This window comes from Bos mutus, chromosome 17 (assembly GCF_027580195.1).
Source record: "Bos mutus isolate GX-2022 chromosome 17, NWIPB_WYAK_1.1, whole genome shotgun sequence".
NCBI classification, from domain to species: Eukaryota; Metazoa; Chordata; class Mammalia; order Artiodactyla; family Bovidae; genus Bos; species Bos mutus.
Window position 1 is genome coordinate 30382206 of NC_091633.1, and position 20065 is coordinate 30402270.

At 42.7% G+C, this 20065-nt stretch overlaps 1 protein-coding gene and 1 long non-coding RNA gene across 3 annotated transcripts in view; one reads left to right on the forward strand and one right to left on the reverse strand.

Annotated features, from left to right (window-relative positions):
• The window catches only part of PDGFC (platelet derived growth factor C), a 253483-nt gene extending 251285 nt beyond the window's left edge, over positions 1–2198 (reverse strand). For both annotated transcript variants that reach the window (XM_070386421.1, XM_005898179.3), the window contains exon 1: positions 1928–2198. In XM_070386421.1, coding sequence (XP_070242522.1) covers positions 1928–2198 — 271 coding nt within the window. The remainder of the gene's footprint in view (positions 1–1927) is intronic.
• Positions 2154–20065, forward strand: part of LOC138991492 (uncharacterized) — a 59792-nt gene continuing 41880 nt past the window's right edge. Inside the window, exons 1-2 of the long non-coding RNA XR_011467459.1 lie at positions 2154–2285; positions 14503–14610. This is a non-coding gene — a long non-coding RNA (uncharacterized lncRNA). The remainder of the gene's footprint in view (positions 2286–14502; positions 14611–20065) is intronic.

The window sequence follows — 20065 nt, forward strand, 5'->3', positions numbered from 1 at the left end:
ATGCATCTTAGGAAGAGAAATGGTCCAGTCTCTGACGGCAACAGAATGTGTGTGGCCTGACTTCACGAACCCATCCCTCAGGAGGGTGTGCACCTACTCCAGGAAGTGGCCTAAGATCCTGTGAAAGTTCTGGAGTCTGGTTAAAAGGGATGGTGGCACATGGACCACACGACAAAATGACAAGGAAAGGACAATGACGGGTACAAGTCCTAAAGGGACTCGGGAACATAAGAGATGTCAGGCCAGGCCTGATATGTGAGAGCAGCAGAAGGGACCTGGGGCAGGAAAAGTAAAAAACAGAAGCCTGAAGCCAGGAATAGCATGCATACTCATTTTAAGAAAGTCTGTCCAGTAAGAGGCAATATTTTGAGCTTGACATTTATTTTACATGAGAAAGAACAAAGGTTGGTCTGATCCGTTTCCTGCCAGGGTACAGCTGGTGCTGTGACTTCTTTGATCACCCTCTCTCCCCAGTCCTCTGCAGTCCCCGTGATTAGAGATGGATCCCTAGGCTGCCTTTTGATCAGCAGCTCAAGCAGCCTGCAGGTGCCATGTGCCATCACATCAACAAGTTGTAAGAAGCAGCCACATTAAGTCTAGCTGATGAATGTGATAGCTTGTCTTGCTGCCAGTACAATAAATACACATAATGGCTACAAAGGTCCCAGGAATCCTTATTTTCTCTCCTTCTGTACTTTAGAACTTTCTGTGCTTTCTTAAAGGTGAACACTTTGGAGAGTTTCAGTACAAAACTAAAGCTTGGAAACGCCCCCAAAACATCGAGAAAATGGTGCTCAGACTTAAAAACACAGCGTACACCATTCCAATCTCCTAAGTATGCTGCTTATGTTCATGTCGCCTGGTTAATGAAGAGACAGCATTCTTGCATTCTAAATAGATGGCACACAAAGCAGTAAAAACATGTACATTTCTTTTCAAATAAAACTAAGCCACTACTTGTAAACAGGGTGTTTAATATTCTAATTTTAGACAGCCTGCATTAACATTGTGGTTTCATGTGCAGTATAAAATTTCTATTTACAAAGTAGTCTCAAAAATGACTTCATAATGGTAGATCAAGAGCAAAGGAGTTTAGAAACTGAATGATGTAAATCATATGGAGTTCAGAGGCTAAGCAAATTACACACCCTGAAGCAGCCCTGGCTTCATGAAAGGAGCCTTTCTCCAGCGCTGTGCAATCCCAGCCCAAGGGAACTTGCATCTGAGAGTTTTCTAAACATTTCAGGTACACTTGAAAGCTGAAAGTAATTCTCATTTCCTATGCAGGATTAAGTCGTTTCCAGCACACACAAAATAGCAGCCACTCACCATCGCATATAAAAACACACCACCAGAAAGGTAAGGGCTTCAGAGTACAAAGGCATATTAAAAAAAAAAAAAAAAGCGCAAGAGAAATACATTTTTAAATACCTCCTAAAGACATCCACACGGCCTCTTCTTGACCGCTTTACTTCCTATCTACTTATTGATTAATTGATGTCTTTCCACTTAGAGCGCTTCAATTAATGAGGTTGATACACGTCCTGGGACAACCCCTCCCCAATCCAAAAAACTCTGAGTAAAGTCAAACACGCCAAGACTCATTCGTGTTGCCTTCGGATTTAGAGGCAGTTCTTGAACTTAGAACTCTGGCAACAAGAGTTCTTCTTGCAAGGCACGCTGGCACCGACGTTCCCCGGGGCTCCCCGAACGTCCCCTCTCCGGGTGCGCCCGCAGAGACAATCACGCCGCCAGGCTGGAGCCCCGGCGGCCGCTCCCGAAGTTGCAAACTCCGCAGAACCTCCGAAAGCCGGTGCCTGCGAACACGCGCGGAGGCATCCGTCCCAGCGCGGGCCGGGGTGCATCCCGCCCGGGTGCACAATGCGGCGCGGGAAGCGAGCGGGAGAAGGAGCTGGGGGGGACTCACCGTTCTGCTCCTTGTTGCTGGCGAGCTGGAGTTTGCTGCTCAGGTTGGACTCAGCCCGGGTCCCGGGTCTCTGGCCGGCCAGGGCGGATGTCAGCAGGAGGAGCCCGAAGAGGAGCATTGGGCTGAGCGGGCGGGCGCGCGGTCGGCGGGCACTTGGGGAGCGGGGCTCCGGGCCGGGATCAGCGCCGCCGGGGGAGGGCCGCGCCGGGCGGGACGCGCCGCGCCTGCTCTGGCCGCCGAGCCTCGCGGGGCACTTTCCACATACTCCCATCCAAGACTTTCTCCGAGGGCCCTCTTCTGCGTCTCCAGCTTGTGCCGAGGATCAAAGCAAAACCTGGACCTGAACCAGTTTCCCAAGGTTTAAACAAATCCTGCGCTGTGCCGAGGCGGTGGGGGTGGGGTGGGGGCGAAGGCGAGGGAGGAAAGGGGGGTGGGGACGCGGGGAGCCGGGCGCGCCGAGGAGTCCCTGGCGAGGGGCTGGGAGCACCTGTCAGCCGAGGGACGGCACCGGCAACGGGTTGGGGGTCGCGCGGGGCCGGCCGGCAGCCGGGTCGGCGGCGGGCACTTTCTGATCAATAACAAAGCTGCCGATCGATGCGCTCTCCGGGCGCCGCAGCCGCCCCGCCCCCACCCCGAGGGGGAGGGGAGACCCAGGCGCGGGCGCGGCGCCGGGACCGGGGGTCCTGAGCCGGGCCGGGGTCCAGGCCGAGGCCGCCCGGGGCCGGGTGCAGGGAGGCCGAGGGACGCGCTCCTCGCCCGGCGCGCGGCGCGGATCCGGCACCTGGATGCTGGTCCCGCGACCAGAGTTCTCGGGCCCGGGCGCCCTCGCCCGGCGCAGCTCGGGAGGTCGGACTGGGGTCGCGCCGGGGGCGCTCGCCGTCCCCTCCCCCGCGCTCCGGAGGCGCCGCGAGTGGGCCCCGGGCGCGCAGCAGACCGGCGCGAGCTCGCCTGTCCCCTCCCCTTCCCCACCTTCGCGGCGGCGGGGGGGCCCCGGTCCCGCTTGCCGGGGCCGCCGCCGGGCGGTCCGGCAGGTGCCAGCGCTGACGGGGTGCCGCGGGAGGGCTGGGTGCCCAGGGCCCCGGACGGGGATGCGCCCGAGCGGCCCGAGCTCCCCTTCCCGGACGCCCCGAGCCCCAAATAACGGGCGGGCCGGGCGCTGCGGATGCAACGGGAGCCAGAAGAAGTGGGAAGAACTTCCTGCCTCTTCCCTCTTCCCCGCCCCTGAGCCAGGACTCCTTGTTCCTTCCCGAGGGATCCCCATTCCCAAAGGGCTGGGCCGGGACCCTTGGCCAGGGACTGTGGGCTGAAGGAAAGAAGGGACTTCTTTCCTGCCTGTTAGCAACTCTCTGAAGCAGGGGGTGGAAAAAGCAAAAGTAAAGACAAACGAAGACAAATGGCCAGAATAATCACATTTATTCATTTAACGAACGCTCTGTTGACTGAATGCCTACGAAGGCAGGCACTGTTCTCAGCCTGCAGAAATGAAAACAGACATAAGTCTCCGGCCTCCTGAAACTTGCCTTAAATCAGGATCAAGAAAGGGCCAGGGCAGGCAAAGAAGAAATACCCTCCAACTGCTTGTCGACAAGTGGATCAAACTGACAGGTTGTACTCGGTATATTCTCCATCTGGAGTCAGACTGAAGGATGGATCCTTAAGATGTGAGCAGAGATGGTGGTGACTTAGTCGCTAAGTCATGTTTGACTCTTGCGACCCCATGAATTGTGCCCACCAAGTTCGTCTGTCCATGGAATTTCCTGTTCAAGAATACTGGAGTGGGTTGCCATTTCCTTCTCCAGGGGATCTTCCCAACTCGGGGATTGAACCTGTGTCTCCTGCATTTACCGCTGAGCCACCAAGGAAGCCATAAGCTGAAATACCATGGAGTTTCAATGTTTCTTTTTAAGTAGCTTTGCTTTCTTGCCCTGCTAGGCCCTCCGTGAGGACTGGGGAGAGCTGCCCTGACAAAGATCCAGAGGTGCTCAGATGTCCCGTGGACCAAATGGGGCAGACCCGTCCTCAGTCAGTCTGAAAATGTCAGGTCCTCTTCCTAAGCTTGGAAGTCCACTGAGACCAACCCACTTGACTCACTTAACATCCTAATCCTCTTCTTTCTTTCCTTCTTAAAATTCTCCTAAGTTCATCTCCTCTTTGAACCTTTACTCACCTCGACCGTTGTTTCATTCTTACTCCTTCACCAGGTCTGTACCCAGAGTGCAGGATGTCAAGGCCAGTAAGGAAAGCTAGTCTTTGAAGAAGTTACAGTTTAGCAGGACACAGGCCTTGTCATTGTATTCACTCCAGCAGCTCCTCAAGGCCAGTGTGTATCCATATTTGCACAATAAATAATAGGTTCCAAGAGTTTTCTGTAGATTTGTGGGAGGGTGAGGGAGTGTTCCCAGTTTTAATGGCTTAATGAGACTCGTTATATAAAAGACATGTTTTATGAACACACTTTAATCTATTTGTAATAAAATTAATTACTCCCCAATTTTTCTAATTTGGTACATTTAATTTTCTAATCAGGATTTTTCTATTAATAACTGAGGCTGTTATGTCTATATAGTTGAGTTTGATGACCACCCACATATAGTGTGTGTGTGTGTGTGTGTGTGTGTGTGTATACAAGTTCAATCCTTTTGCTTTCATGAGATCATAAGGGTGCGGATGCCCTTTATTTTGTATCATTTCATATTGGCCAGAAGAGTGCCTGGCCCAAGGGGGTCATAAATAAATACTCTTGACTGACTGGCAGGTTTCTTTATTGGAGTCATTTAAATTTGCCCTAGAATTTCAGTATGGAGGATGTATTTGAAAAGTTACAGATGATCAGGAATAATACTCCAGCTCTAGGTTTCACCTCATCCATATTCTATAGATTGCTTTAAGACTGGCCTTATAAGTAAAGCCAGCCAGGTGCTCCTACAGGACCCCAAACCTGACCACGTCCATATCTGCATTGCCTGAGTTCCCTCCAGTGTCCTTGAACTGCTGTCTCCTGAACTGCTCTTACCTTGGCAAGTTTAACAATATCCTCTGCCTGTCTTCCTACTCTATTCTGCTTACAAACCCTTCCTAGGAAAGTGGGATCTTTGCATTGAAAGTAGATTTTATATAATCCAAAGTCTGCACAATTACTAAACAATAGATTCTGAATGAATGTGGCTTTGTTTGGGCCTAAAGCATTTTCCTTGAGGAAAGGCATCTGTTCCACCAACCAGGAGAAAATAATTGGGAACGTTCTTTGTGGTTTTCATGTTTTCTTAAACATTCAGCAGGCGTGCCCACTCCGGCTGAATGCAGAGAGTGCTACCTACAAATCCCTGGTGAGGAACATGCCAGAAGGTACTGGGTTATGAGCAGTGATAATTTGAGGAGGGAGGGTGGACGTCACTACTAAATTCTTTTTGAAGTGAAATAACATTTAAAGTCAACTATCCATTCAACTAGGCATTTAACATTCAGGAGAGCAGAAACCATGGGGACGAGTTTTTGCTCAGAAAATAAAATATTGCAAATATTCTTCCTCTCTCTTCTTCGGAATTAATCCTAACACACACAGGTGCAAAATGATATTAAGACTTTTCCTAGAACTTTTCAGTATTTTAGTGGCTGGTGATTTGAACATGAGTTTCTGAAGTTCAGAGCCCTACGATCTACCTAAGTATCCACTACTTTCCAAAATGACTAACTGGCAACACTTCTATATAGATTTAAATGAGGCTGGGAGCTGAGGGTATCATTAGTAAGCAAAGTAAATGCCCACAGATCACAGCAGGAATAAAGACTGTTCTAGCGGCGAAACAAAAGAAATGAAGTAATCTTAGAATCATCCTTTCCTCTGTCCAGTTTCTCCAACTACCCCACCCGGAGAAACATATGACCATGCTTTCTCTGGCTATTTCAGGATATATTTAGACTCTACTTTTCCAACCTGGAAAAATAAAAACACACTTTTCCTTATATTTTGTTGGTCCAGATCAGTCACCCTTTACCAGTGTAGCAATGCTATCAGAAAGGCTGGCTTGCTGAAGCAGATGGCAGGGGGTTGTGTTAGGATCCTGCTCCCAAGGATCCTAAATCCAACTTTTTGAGGGTGGAGAGTCCGGGGATGGGAAGTTGGAGGTGTGTGATCTAGAGAATCCGGTGACAAGCACAGGCCTTGGGGTGGCGCTCTGTGGCCTTTCCCACTGAAGTGAAGCTGCTCTTTCCTTTTGGTAGTCATGGTGAAGCATGCAAAGACTCTACAAGATCTCAGAAGTGCTGGTCTGACTCAGAACTCAAGGAAGAATGAAGCCAGACACAGCCCCAAAGAGACAGGAGCCCTGATCACCTTAGGACCACCACAGCCAAAGGTCATTTCCCTGGGAGATGAGAGACCGGGGACCTAGTGTGGCCTTACTGCTAGCAACAGCACAACTTTAGTCTAGAATTCTTCCTGCCCCTTTGCTTTATGGGAGAAAATTGCACTGAATTCTTGTATTATAGTATAATTGCTTTACAATGTTGTGTTAGTTTCTGCTGTACAGCAAAGTGAATACACCATAGGTACACGCACAACCCCTCCTTCTAAGGTCCCCTTCCCAGCCCCCTGATCCCACCCGCCTAGGTCATCACAGAGCACCGAGCTGAGCTCCTTGTGCTACACGGCAGGTTCCCACTTACTGTCTAGTTTACACATGGTAGTGTATATATGTCAGTGCTATTGTCTCAATTCATCCCCTCCTCGCCTCCCCCGAGGAGACACAGAGGTCCATTGGATTCTTAACTCCATCCTCTAATTGCTTTAGAATTCTTTAGAATGCAACAGATAATGATGGCAGTTCTTTTAAAACTTAACAGTGTTTCTGGGATGATATGGAACTAGGACAAGTTTCCTGGCCTCAACTCAGAGGTGCCTTGGAGGCTGGCAAGAGATGATGAGCAGAGGCTTCTCCCTGAATTTGTCCAGTGAAGCACAAAAGTTCCGTTTTATCTGCTGTGATCTTGGTTGGGAAAGAAAAAAGTGTACTGATAACCAAAAAGAGAGAAGAAAAAAGGAGTTTGGAAATCACTGACTAATCCAAGTATCAGGAATTGTATTGCATTCAGGGAAACAATTAAATATGTGTGGGAGCCATATTCTAATATTTGTTTGATATCACGGGAACAACATCAAAAGAGGCCAAGGATTGGTCTCAAGGTAAAGAAAAATACCTATAGTACACAAACAAGTTGTAAATGATATAGAAATCCTATTGTCATTAGCCAAGAATGAATGTCCAACCTCCTACTATCCTGTAGAGCTCCATCGGTGTCATTTTTCTCTTGCCTGAAGTCATGTGTAGGATAGGAAGGCTTCTGTCCACATGGTGACAAATCATAGTAAAGGGGTCAAGACATGGCTACAGACCTTCCTTGCTCAGACAGTGACCCCCTTCTTTCCAAGGTCATGAGAGAAGGACCCTCTCACTTTGCGATCATTGTTTCAAATGCAGTCTTTCCTTGGTTGCTAGCCTTTGTAAAAGAGGCCAGAGCATCAGTACCCGACTTCATGAACACTTAAAAAAGTATTGTTGATTAGAAGGAAGGAAAATAGAGCTTAACTCATCTAACATTAAAGTAACCTCAATTGCTTTTGAAGTTCAAGATAGTTCAAGGAATTTCCATAACCCTTTTCTATGATGATTATGACTGTCAGCCGTCTGTCGTCTTTATAGTCATAGAAAAGTGCCTGCTCTCTTCTGTTCTAAAGCAGTGTGTGACATTTTAAGGCATTGTTTTGTTTTCCAAATTTTATTTTTATCAGCCCAGTTGGCTTTGATGCTTTTTGCATCTCCCTGGACCACCTTCACTGCTTGTTCATTGTCCGGATGCTCTTTTACTGGTCTCCCATAAAATTAGGAGGGTACAAAGCATGTTTTCCTCCCACAGACAACTCAAAAGGACTGATAGTTAAATAAAAGTCAACCCAGGGTAAATAAACACAAGAGGAGAATCATTCAGGTTGAAATTTACCCTGTTAAGCATTGATCATGTTCCAGGAACTATTAGATACCTTAAAATATATTTTCTCATTTCATCTTCCCACCAGTCCTTCAAGAAAAGCCAGAACTTCCCCATGTTACTGCAGAGAAATGGAGAATTAATGGAGAATTTGCCCAGGATGACCCTATGGGTGACCAGTACAGATCACCTTTGTCCCCAGGGCTCCCCTTAGACTCCTATGCTTTTCATGTGACACTAGAGTCCCTGGGTTTTGGACAAGAGCATTCCTATGGGAAGCTTTTGTATGTTTCCCTAAGTTTTCCATAATGACTGCCCTCCCCATGTTTGCCCTGGGAGAGACCCTGGAGTACTTAGACTTCCCCACATGTTTAAAAGCACAGCACTAAGACAGCTATCCTTCTGGAACAGCCTACATAAAAGGTTTGAGCAACACTGAATCTGGGTTACTGGAGGCAGAGATGGTGACTAAGACATCAGAAAGCTGGCCTGGGGTGGAAGCCCACCCAAAGCGTGGGCTAGCCTGAGTATCCTGTTTACCCTGGCCAAATTAGTCATCCAGCTAATGCCTCAGCCTCCGCCATCTGTGGGCAGTTATGTCAGAGAATCTATCTCCTTGTCTTTGAAGACAAAGGGAATGAATTATCATTCCTCTCCTCCTGCTCACGATTGCTACTGAACGAACGCATCAGGGCTGGGAAGAAATACAGTGTTTTACCAGTTATTCCCTTTGAAGAATCAATTCATAATGAACTCTAGGTGTCAGAGCCTAGCCTTCGCTTATGCACACTGTTCCTATGTGTATCCCTTCGTGTGTTTCTAATTCAAAGTTCCTGGCTGAGGGTTTTTGTTAAGTCCTATGACAAGGCAGATTCACATTTTCATTGATACTTTTATGAAGGTGTTTTTAGATTGGCTGAAGTTATTCGAACCCCAAAGGCAAGAAGGAGCCAGTGATCTGTTAAGCCCTCAGACAGGAAAACATCTTCAACTGAAATTCTAATTCCCGAGATCCATATCGGAAGGGGTATACCATACAAAAAGATACTCATAGTATCCATTTTTGTTCCAATGGACAGTAAGAGAAAAAATTCTTTACATTCTTTTCTTTCTTGAACAACATTTTGGACACAAATAAAACTGAACAGAAAAATGTGAGAATCAGCCAATTATTCTAGCCACTATTATTCATACTAATTGAAGCAAATGATTAAACTATGCATCTGTTAAAAACATTATTTTAAGAATTCAAAACATGTCCTAATATCACTATCTTCCTGCCTACCGAGATTTCTGTTCCAAGATGATCATCTCTGTGTAAACCCACGTTCAGTGTTCTCAGCTCTGCTAAGGGGAAAGAAATGTCTCATCCTTCAGACTCTGTGTGGTCTGGTGTATGAACTGACTGTCACCTAGTCAGTGAAGCAGAGTAACCTGCACACTTTCATTTACATCTTGGGGAATGGTTGTTACATCACTACTTTTTTTTTTTTTAATTGAAGTGTCCACAATGAAGAACTCTACATTGGAGTCTTCTACTGATTATTAAGTGCAACTCTATGCACAAATATTAATAGAATCCTCTTTTTAAAGATGAGAAACTGAGGCCCAGGAAGGTTCTGTAACTTGAGCAGAGACACATATTTATAAGTAGTGAAACTGAGCAGAACCCTGTGGGGTTCCTGGGCAAAGAAGCCTCTCTGTCCCCTGTGTTTGTAAGGAACAGACTCCATGACCCATGACCTGAGTCCCAAAAGGCACATTCTCACAGTTGCTAATCAGATAATTGAGAAGATGCACAGGTGTGGGAAGAGCAACCAAGAATCAATAGTGCAGATTTGGGTCAGGGTCCTGGTTCCTCCTCAAGGATACACATAACAATATCTTTGAGTTCTTGTGCGGAACTATAACCCTCACAACTGGAGGATGTTCCAGAGAGAAAGTCACAATTTGATAACCTTGAAACTCATCAAGAACCCTCCTGAGGCCAGAGGAAAGGAGTGTAGGCCCTGCACACACCCTGATCTTATCATCTTAGCAGCAGCTCCATCCTTAAACCATTACTATAAAATTCCTCACCAGATCCTCCAGGGTTGAGACAAACAGTTTTCAAAGGCAGCAGTCTGCTGTGTTTCCCTTTGCCTGGAAAAGTAATAAAGCCAATTCTTTTCTACTTCACCCAAACTCTGTCTCTGAGATTCCCTTCGGCACTGGTGCACAGAGGCCAGTTTCCTGCATGAGTTTTGAAGTCAGAATTGGGAGGCGGGTACCTGCTTCCAGACCTGGCGCTTTAAACCTCTCATTCCCATTCCTCCACACCACCCAGCACAGTGCTAGGTGTGGAGTGACTTCAAACAGACATTTCAAACTTACGAAATATCCGTTTCTGTTAAGCATTGGGGGTTTATTTTATAACTCCACACCATTCTAATCAAAAATATGTAACTTAAAATTCTACTGCCAACAACAAACAGTACATCATTTTGATTTTGGTCTCACATCAAAAGGACGGTGCCCCAAGCCTACAGGAATGAGGCACTTAGTCAAAGAAACCATCACAGTGTCTTAGATGGAATACGCTCTTTAGTGGCTATAGATATGAGAAATGAACCTTTTGAAACCATCTGAAGGAAAAAAGGGTCTGTTGCCTTGATTCTTAGTGATAAAACCCTGCCATAAAATCGTCATTACACTGTCGCTGGTTCTGACAACTTGTGATGAAGGAAACCTATAACATGCATTCAAATAAGTTTCTGAAGGACAAAAGTCAGAAAAGCAAAGGTAGTGAGATGACTTACTAGTTTCTCGGGTAAGGTGAACGTTCTGAGGGGAAGACAGTTTTGGTTTGAGATCATCATGGGCTTGACCAAGACAGCAATCTGTCAAGACCACTGATGATGTTTTTGGTCCCAAGAAATCACAAGCTGAGTGAAAGGTGGGATCACTGCCCTCAGGGAGTTCACCCTGATTTGGTGCCTCTGGTCATCCTCACGTGTGTTTGTGTCCACCTCTGATGCAACCTGTCTTCCAGCATTATCTGTGCCTAAAGACTGCCCTCTGCCTGGGCCACTTATGTTCCTGCAAGCTCTCCTCAGACGAGCTTGGTCTGTTTAAACACAAAGCTGATCGCAGCCTGATCCCTACTCTAAAAATCTGAGCCTCCGCTTTGCCTGCGGGAGAAAAACTGTTCTCTGTGGGCATCACCTGCTCTTCTTTCCACTCCAGGTCTCACACTTCTGAGGCACCACAATTCCCGTGCTTGCTGGTCTTTGCTTCTATTCTTATGCTCACTCCATAGTTACAGATAACTCAACCTAGAACTTCTTCTGTTTCATTTTTTTCTTAGCTTCTTTTTTCCCAGTAATTAACATACTGCACTTATCAAATAATGATAGTGAACTCTCCTATGTGCCAGACACTATTTTAAAAACAACTTCATGTTTATTCACTTCTTAATCCTCACCAGAAGCATATGAGATGGCTGTAATTTTTTAATTTATTTTATTGAGCTATAGTTGATTTACAATGTGTTAATTTCTGTTACACAGCAAAGTGATTCATATATATGTATATATATATTCATTTTCATATTCTTTTACATTATGGTTTATTGCAGGAAGTTGAATACAGTAGGACATTGTTTTGTATCCATCTTATATAGATGGATAAACATCTTATAATAGTTTGCATATGCTAATCTCACACTTCCAGTGCATCCCTCCCCCACCCCCCATCCCCCTTGGCAACCACAAGTCTGCTCTCTGTGTCTGTGAGTCTGTTTCTGTTTCATAATAGCTCCATTTGTGTCATACTTTACATTCCACGTATAAGTGATATCCTGTGGCATTTGTCTTTCTCTGTCTGAGATGGGTGTATTAACCAGTATTTGCTGGGCTTCCCTGGTGGCTCAGACAGTAAAGAATCTGCCTGCAGTGTGGGAGACCTGGGTTTGATCCCTGGATCTGGAAGATCTCCTGGAGAAAGGAATGACTACCCACTGCAGTATTCTTGCCTAGAGAATTCCACGGACAGTGGAACCTGGCAGGCTATGTGGGGCTGCAAAGAGACGGACACGCCTGAGTGACTAGCACTTTCACAGGGAAACAGTAAGAACAGAGAAGCTAGGCAATTGGCCTAAGACTCCTCACGTGGTTGTTAGCAGAGCTGGGTCTTGAACTTGGCAAGTCTATCTCAAATCCCTGCATTCAGCCATCACTCTGTTTCTAACACAAAGTGTTCAACTAGTACCGAAGGCCATGAAGATGCCCAGTCACAATCCAAACACTGAAGTCAGAAGTACAAGCTAACATCTTTTTTTTTCTCTCCAAAAGGCTGTTATTAATTCAATTGAGAGCTTTATCATTAATGGTGTCTTAAAATGAAGATCAGTTCAGTTCAGTCGCTCAGTTGTGTCCGACTCTTTGCGACCCCATGAATCGCAGCATGCCAGGCCTCCCTGTCCATCACAAACTCCCAGAGTTCACTCAGACTCTCGGCCATCGAGTCGGTGATGCCATCCAGCCATCTCATCCTCTGTCATCCCCTTCTCCTCCTGCCCCCAATCCATCCCAGCATCAGAGTCTTTTCCAATGAGTCAACTCTTCGCATGAGGTGGCCAAAGTATTGAGTTTCAGCTTTAGCATCATTGCCTCCAAAGAAATCCCTGGGCTGATCTCCTTCAGAATGGACTGGTTGGATGTCCTTGCAGTCCAAGGGACTCTCAAGAGTCTTCTCCAACACTACAGTTCAAAATGAGATAATACTAAGTAATTTTTTTGGCTAAATAAAGAAGTCTTTCCCTCTCTCCTCTGCTTTACTTGCCACCACAGGTTACATCACCAGAGGAAGTCTCATCCTCCCCAAAACTTTCCAGGACAAATCCTTAACCTCACTGCCCCCAAATTGATGATTACATCCTCTAATTTTGTTGAGGCACCCTCCATATAAACTCTTCAATGGAAGAAATTGTGCTTTCCACCCCTTTCCCATCTCACCGTGGCAGCACTTAACACTGAGTGGGTACAGTTCCATGGTTAACACATCTTTTAATAGCTGGTAAGTGAAATTAACAAAAGTATGAAGTAGCCAAATGTAGTTACACCCATGATAAATCTTCATGGAAGGAAAACATGAATGAAGCTCAGCTCTTGATACAATGAGAGACTGGAACCATGTGGAGTTCATTTTCTGGCTTGGCTGTCAGTCAAAGTTGGGCAGCTTATAAACGAAAGAGCTAAATTATGGAAAGCAGGAGTCAAGCTGTACTAATGTCTAAGCTCACACCTATGTGAAATTATTCATATAATTTTATGTATTTGATGAGCTAAAAAAAAAAAAAAAACAAGTAAACACTTTCCAAACTGGAATCAATGCAAAATCTGCCTTTTAATAAATCCTATGGTAATACTCATGCCAATATTACAAGGTTATTTCTAAAGCCTGGCAAACAGCCCATATTCATTGCTTGACTGGTTTAAACAGAGTTAACTCCTTATGATAGAAAAATCTTATGTAACAGTTGGTTCACAAGACTCTATTTAATAGCCAATCTGTTATATCCAAGATGTCATCATTTTGGAAAATAACTTTTATGAAAGTATCTTCTTCATGACATCAAAGTATGATGTCAAATGAAATTCTTTGCTTTTTTTACTTTTAGATTTTAAAGTTTGTGTGTTACAATTTAAAATGTGTATGTGTGTGAAAGGATGTGGTTTTAATTGCTGAGTGTTGCTGCCTGTGTGGAAGAACTTTTAAGAGCCAGTGATCTAAATAAAATGGGATATGAAGGATCTCTGTTTTATGAAGATTCATATGTAAAGTAATTTTATGAAATGAAAATTCCCTTTGCATTTCATGTGCTTTGGGAAATTAATTTTAATGTGAAAACTTAGACTTCAACTAAGTTAGTATCTTAAAAAATAAAGAAATGGCCATGGAATGAACCAGACATACCACTTCATGATTTTTTGTCTTATCTAACACCAATTCGTTACTTTAAAACCAGCAAGTAGGGAACTATAATCAATATTTTTAATAACCTATAAGGGGAAAGAATGTGAAAAAGAAATATATATATAGATATAAATATAGATATTTATGAATGTATAACTGAATAACTTTATTATACACCTGGAATTAACACAACATTGCAAATCAATTATACTTAACTAAAAAAAATTAAAGCATACAGGCTGAGATTCTATTCTTATAATAAATTAATTCATACCACTATAATGAAAAAACTTCCTTGATGAGGTTAGATAAAATATAATTATTCTAAGTTCATAAAAATGAATTCTGTTTGTTATGACCTAAAAATCTTGTTTATCACTGAAGAAGAGAATGGCAGCGCACTCCAGCGCTCTTGCCTGGAGAATTCCATGGACAGAGGAGGCTGGTGGCTACAGTCCATGGGGTCTCAAAGAGTCATGGGGGCACGACTGAGTGATTAACACATAATCTATAAAAAAGCTGAATCACTGTGTTGTACACCTGAAACTAATGTAACATTGTAAATCAACTATACTTGAATAAAAATAAATAAAACTGCTGTTTATGGTATTTTCTTTATTCCTTTCACCGCACAGATGCTGAAATGATGTGTTTGCAACTGATGTGGTATGGCGCTTCCAACCACTGCTCCATGTAAATGTAACTCATGAAGTTGATCAGACACAAAACTTCACAATTGAAAGGTATCTTATATTTCTGAAACTGGGAGGGAGCTTTCATTAGTAACGTAATTTTGAAAGATTTTAAAATGTTTTACAGTGTACCAAACGCTGGGGCAGGATCCTAATTTATTACAGAGCATCATGTTACTATGGTCAGTTCAGTTCAGTTCAGTCGCTCCGTCGTGTCCGACTCTTTGCGACCCCATGAACCGCAGCACGCCAGGCCTCCCTGTCCATCACCAACTCCCAGAGTTCACTGAGACTCACGTCCATCAAGTCAATGATGCCATCCAGCCATCTCATCCTCTGTCGTCCCCTTCTCCTCCTGCCCCCAATCCCTCCCAGCATCACAGTCTTTTCCAATGAGTCAGCTCTTCGCATGAGGTGGCCAAAGTACTGGAGTAGTACCCACAATTGATAGAAGTTAACTTCCTCAGTTTCTATAGCTGCAAAGCTGAAAGTTTACCTGGTTGACTTCAAGATTCTGTTTCCAACATTTGCTTATTCCCAATGTCCAATTTGCCTCTTTTTTACTAGGAAAAAAAATATCTATTCTCATAGTCTTTCTTTTGGGGAGACAATTGCATCTTCAAAAATCTTTTTTTTTTCTTTAAAAGGAAACAACCTGTGTCCAGAAAGATTCTACTTAGCTGAACATCACATCAGAGTAGTCATGATTTGTTAGAGACTTGCAGACCTGGGCCTTAAAGACTTTTCTGACCAGAGGCAGAGTATACATCACTCTAAAATTTTCAGATGTTTACAACAAAAACTTATTGGGGGGCAGGGGGAAAGAATATGGAATCTAAAAAGAGAAGGAAGGAAAAAAGATTACCAAGGGAAAAGATAAAGATCTTATAATCAAAATTTCAATGTCTTTAAGAAAATCTATTATACAAATTATTCTTAAAGTGTTTAACAATTTAGGACTTTTACACAGCCTTTGGTCATTATCTTTTAATATACATATGAGTTACAAAGTAACAGAGCCACTTTCTGTTTTGGCTTCTGCTGGTGGTTCTGCAGTAGCAAGCCTGTCTGTGATGTTTGAACTCCGTGGAGCAGTATAAAAGGATATTGATTGATGGTTCAGTCTGTTCTTCTATACATATGCAAATTATGTTTGTATTAATATTATCTAGATTAAAAAGGGAAAACTTCCTTTATCATTATTTCATAATAATGAATATTAATATTGCTAGATTTAAATATAAATTAAAAGTACTACAATTATTAAAACTTATCTCCTGACATTCTGCTATGGATTTGTTCTTTGCCTTTTTCTGAATCTAATATTGTGTGATTATTCACTTTGATAGCACCAGGAGGCACATACAGGAGACTCTGTATCAGTTACTATGGTGACTTTTGGTCATATTTTGAAAGAAAAAGCAACCATTGTTATGTATAAATTTAAATATTACTACCCAACTTTTAAAAACCATAGAAAATTAGACATCACATTTTAAATATTTTTTAAAGTCATATGCTTCCTATTTTTCTTCTCAAGGAAAATGTAGTTAGTTGGAACAATATACATAGCTGAGTTTTTAAGAATAAACTACAACTTTTCTTTTCCTTTAAAAATGCTTACACATAATTAGGCTGTAAAGACAGTCTGATCTGGCTCTAATCATAGCTCTGTCACTTACTGGATGTTTGTAATAAACCCTTTATAACATAAAAAATCATAAAGAGGATTTGGACTACATCATGGATAAATTTGATTTGAATATGCTGACCAAAATCATTTTTAGGATGAGAGGACAGAGAAATAAATTCACTTTCAAGTGCCATGCTTAACATCCTAGAAAAATACCCTTTTTCCAGGTCATGAATCACAATACTGTATCGATACAGAGATATTTCTGGGCTTGTATTTTCAGTATTTTATTTCCTCCTTCTTTCAACATACATTGACTATGTGTATCAGGCACTGTGCTAGATTCTGGAAGACCTAGCTAAGATGAAGCCCCAAGAACTTCTAATATGTAGACTTTGGGTTGAGAAGAACAATTGAGGAAAGGGGTCTAAGAAGACCCAGACTTGTGAGATATAATAAATACAGATGTTGTCAAGAGAGCTGGGGAAAGTACGTAATATCAGTTGTTAGAGGTAAGGAAGTAGGTAAGGTAGCATCTATAGGAACTGGATAAAGAACACACTGGATTTGGGATCGTGGAGGTAATTGCTGATCTTGATAAAAGCAATTCTAGTAGCAAAGCAATAACTGTAACTAGAATGGGATGAGCAGAAGAGTTCATTGGAGATTGTTTTTAATTTAAATAATTCAATGTATTACATCGATACACAGTTAATTTGTTTATTTTAAGCTTATGATTTGGTTAGTTTTGCCACATGTAGATACCAATAGGGAAGTGATGGGAAAGACAGCACGAAGACACAGCAAGGAGGCAAGGCTGACACACGTAAGCCAAGAAGAGAGTCCTCAAAAGAAGCCCAAAATACCCACGCTTTGACCTCAGACTTCTAATCTCCAAAACTGGGAGAAAATAAACCTTTGCTGTCTAAGCTACCCTGGCTGTGGTATTTTTGGCTGTTTACTGGGGTTATGGCAACCCTGGCAAACTAATACAAGTGTCCGTTCCCCCACAAACTTGGGCTGCGTGTGAGAGTTCTCTATATAGAAAGATGACTTTTGTCAGAAATATTGTTTGAGAACATTAGGCTAACCATTCCATGGTTAACCTTCTGGGTTGCTTAATGGTATTTTTAGTAAAGAAAGTGTTTTTATTTGAAGTCTGAGTTATCGTGTGTTTATTTCAGGGTTTTTGAAGTTTTTGTGCTTTTGTTTTGTGCTTAGTCACTCAGTCATGCCCAACTCTTTGCAGAACTGTAGATTGCCAGACTCCTCTGTCCATGGTGATTCTCCAGGGAAGAATACTGGAGTGGGTTGCCATGCCCTCCTCCAGGGATCTTTCCAACCCAGGGATAGAACTCAGGTATCCCACATTGCAGGCAGATTCTTTACCATCTGAGTCACCAGGGAAGTCCCTTCAAAGTTTTTACACCTTATCAAAAAAATCTTTGCCTACTCAAATTTATACAACTTTCTCTTGTGTTTTCTTCTGGAATTTTTATCGTTTAAGCTTTTGTCTAGGATCCATTTCAAGTTAACATTTGGGTTTGTAGGAAAGTAGAAAAATATTACATTTTTGTCCCACTTTGAATACCTAATTGTTCCAAAACTGTTGAAAAGACTTTACTTTCCCCATTGAATTAACTTGGCACCTTTATCGATAATCGATTGAGCATGTGTGTATTAGTGCACATCTGAACTCTTTCATTCAGTTCCCTGGATCTGTATTTCTATTTTTCTGTCTCTACAGTGCCATCCAAACTATTGTAGCTTCATAGTGAGCCTTGAAATTAATAAACCTAAATCCTCCAGGTTTGTTCTTTTTTTTTTTTTTTAGATTGCTTTGACTATAGATAAATCAATCAGCCATTCAATTTCTACCCAAAAAGCATGCTGGAATTTTTATTAGGATTACTTTAAATCTACAGATAAATTTGGGAGGATCTGACCTCCTAATAATATCAAGTCTCTATCAGTATCAATATGTGAGCATATTCTGTCCCATGTCCCTCCATTTATTTAGATATTTGGTTACTCTCACCAATGTTTGGTAGTTTTCAGGATACAGATTTGTACCTATTTTGAGAAATTCATAAGCTAATTTTTTTTTTTGCTTTTAAATGATACTGTAGATGAGATTGTGTTTTTTTACTTCTTTTTCTAATTTTGTGTTCCTAGCAAGTAGAAATAGTATCAATTTTTGTGTACTGATCTTGTTGATTTACCTAAATTGACTTCCTAATTCTAATAGATCTTTCACAGATTCCTTATAGTTTTCTATGTACATAATCATGTCATCTTATTATGGGCTGAACATCTCCCCTCGAATCATATGTTGAAGTCCTAACGCCTAGTACCTGTGAATATGACCTTGTTTAAAAGTAGGGTCTTTGAAGATTTTATTAATTTAAGATGAGGTCACTGGGATGGACCTTAACTCAATAGGATTGATATCTTTATAGGAAGATGGCCATGCACAGATATAGACACACAAGAAGAACAGGACAGATTATGGTGTTAAATAGCTGCAAGGCAAGGAATACTGGGGATTGGTAGACACCACCAGAAGACAGGAAGAGACAAACAAAGATCCTCCTTCTAGAAGTTTCAGGAAGATCCTCCTTCTAGAAGTTTCAGGAGGATCATTCATGGCCAATAGATTGATTTTAGACTTCAGCTCCCAGAAATTACCTTGTGGTATTTGTTATGGCAACCCAAAGAAACTGAAAGTAAGACGGTTTTCTTTCTTTCTTTCCAACCTCTATGTCATTTATCTCTTCTTCCTACCGCATTGCAGTAGCTAGTCTTTTCAATAAGACTCGGATTAGAGGTGAGGAGCACAAGCACCCATGGCTCCATCCCGATCCCGGAGAATTATGGATCTAGATTTTCACCCCACATCTGATGTTGGCTGTGGGTTTTATCAGGTTGACAAAGTTTTCTTCTAATTCAGGTGACTTAGTTATACTTAGTCATATTGAGTTTGCTGGTACTGAATTTATAAAAGATTTTTGTGTCTATAGTCTGTAGTTTTCTTTATTCGGAATGTATTTTTCTGAATGGGGTATCAGTGTAACACTGACCTCATAAAATGGTTTAACTGGATTAATGTTTACATTAAATGGTTACATTTGAGATGAATGTATGTTTTGCAGTGATTAAAATGTTTGACAGTGTTATCAGTCCCTCTATATTCTTGCTTACTTTTTGTCTAGTTCTTCTAGTAAAAGCTCACTGTATCTGGGGACTATACTTGGTTCCACAAACCTTTCTACTAGAATCTTTCCATCAGAAGTTGTGGTCAGGCATCAACTTGAAGAAGTGGCAATGGGATAGATGAGCTGATCCTATGCCATAAGTGGTCTAGATGTAACCCCATCCTCAGTCCAGCCTTCCCAGGGCTGACCTCTAACTCCCAGCACCTATACCTTTTGACTGAGGGCTTTCTTGGTGGTCAGAACTGCATGGAGGCCAGAAGTACTGAGGAATAAATCTCCACAGTTGTTCCTTAACCAATTGCTTATGGAAGCTGTTGTATAAACATCCTAGGTCCTTGGCCCCTCAAGTGGATCAATGCTGAGGTCAGGCCTCCTTGGCTGCTAGAATTCCCAAAGGATTAAGTTCCGCTTACACAATATAATCTGCTTGTAAAATGTTCTAATTTGGCTTAACTTTCCTATTCCCCTATTGATGTTGGTTGGAATCACTTTTTAAACTTACTGCACTCTATGCTTTGTCTCAGGGTTTGCTACTAGGGGATGGTAAACTACGAGAATAAATTCATGGCTATAGAAAGAGCATCATAGCCTGACTTGGACCCCTGGACCCCTAAAGCTTCACCAGTGCACTAGGCCCCCGGATCTTTTCTAAGCTTTA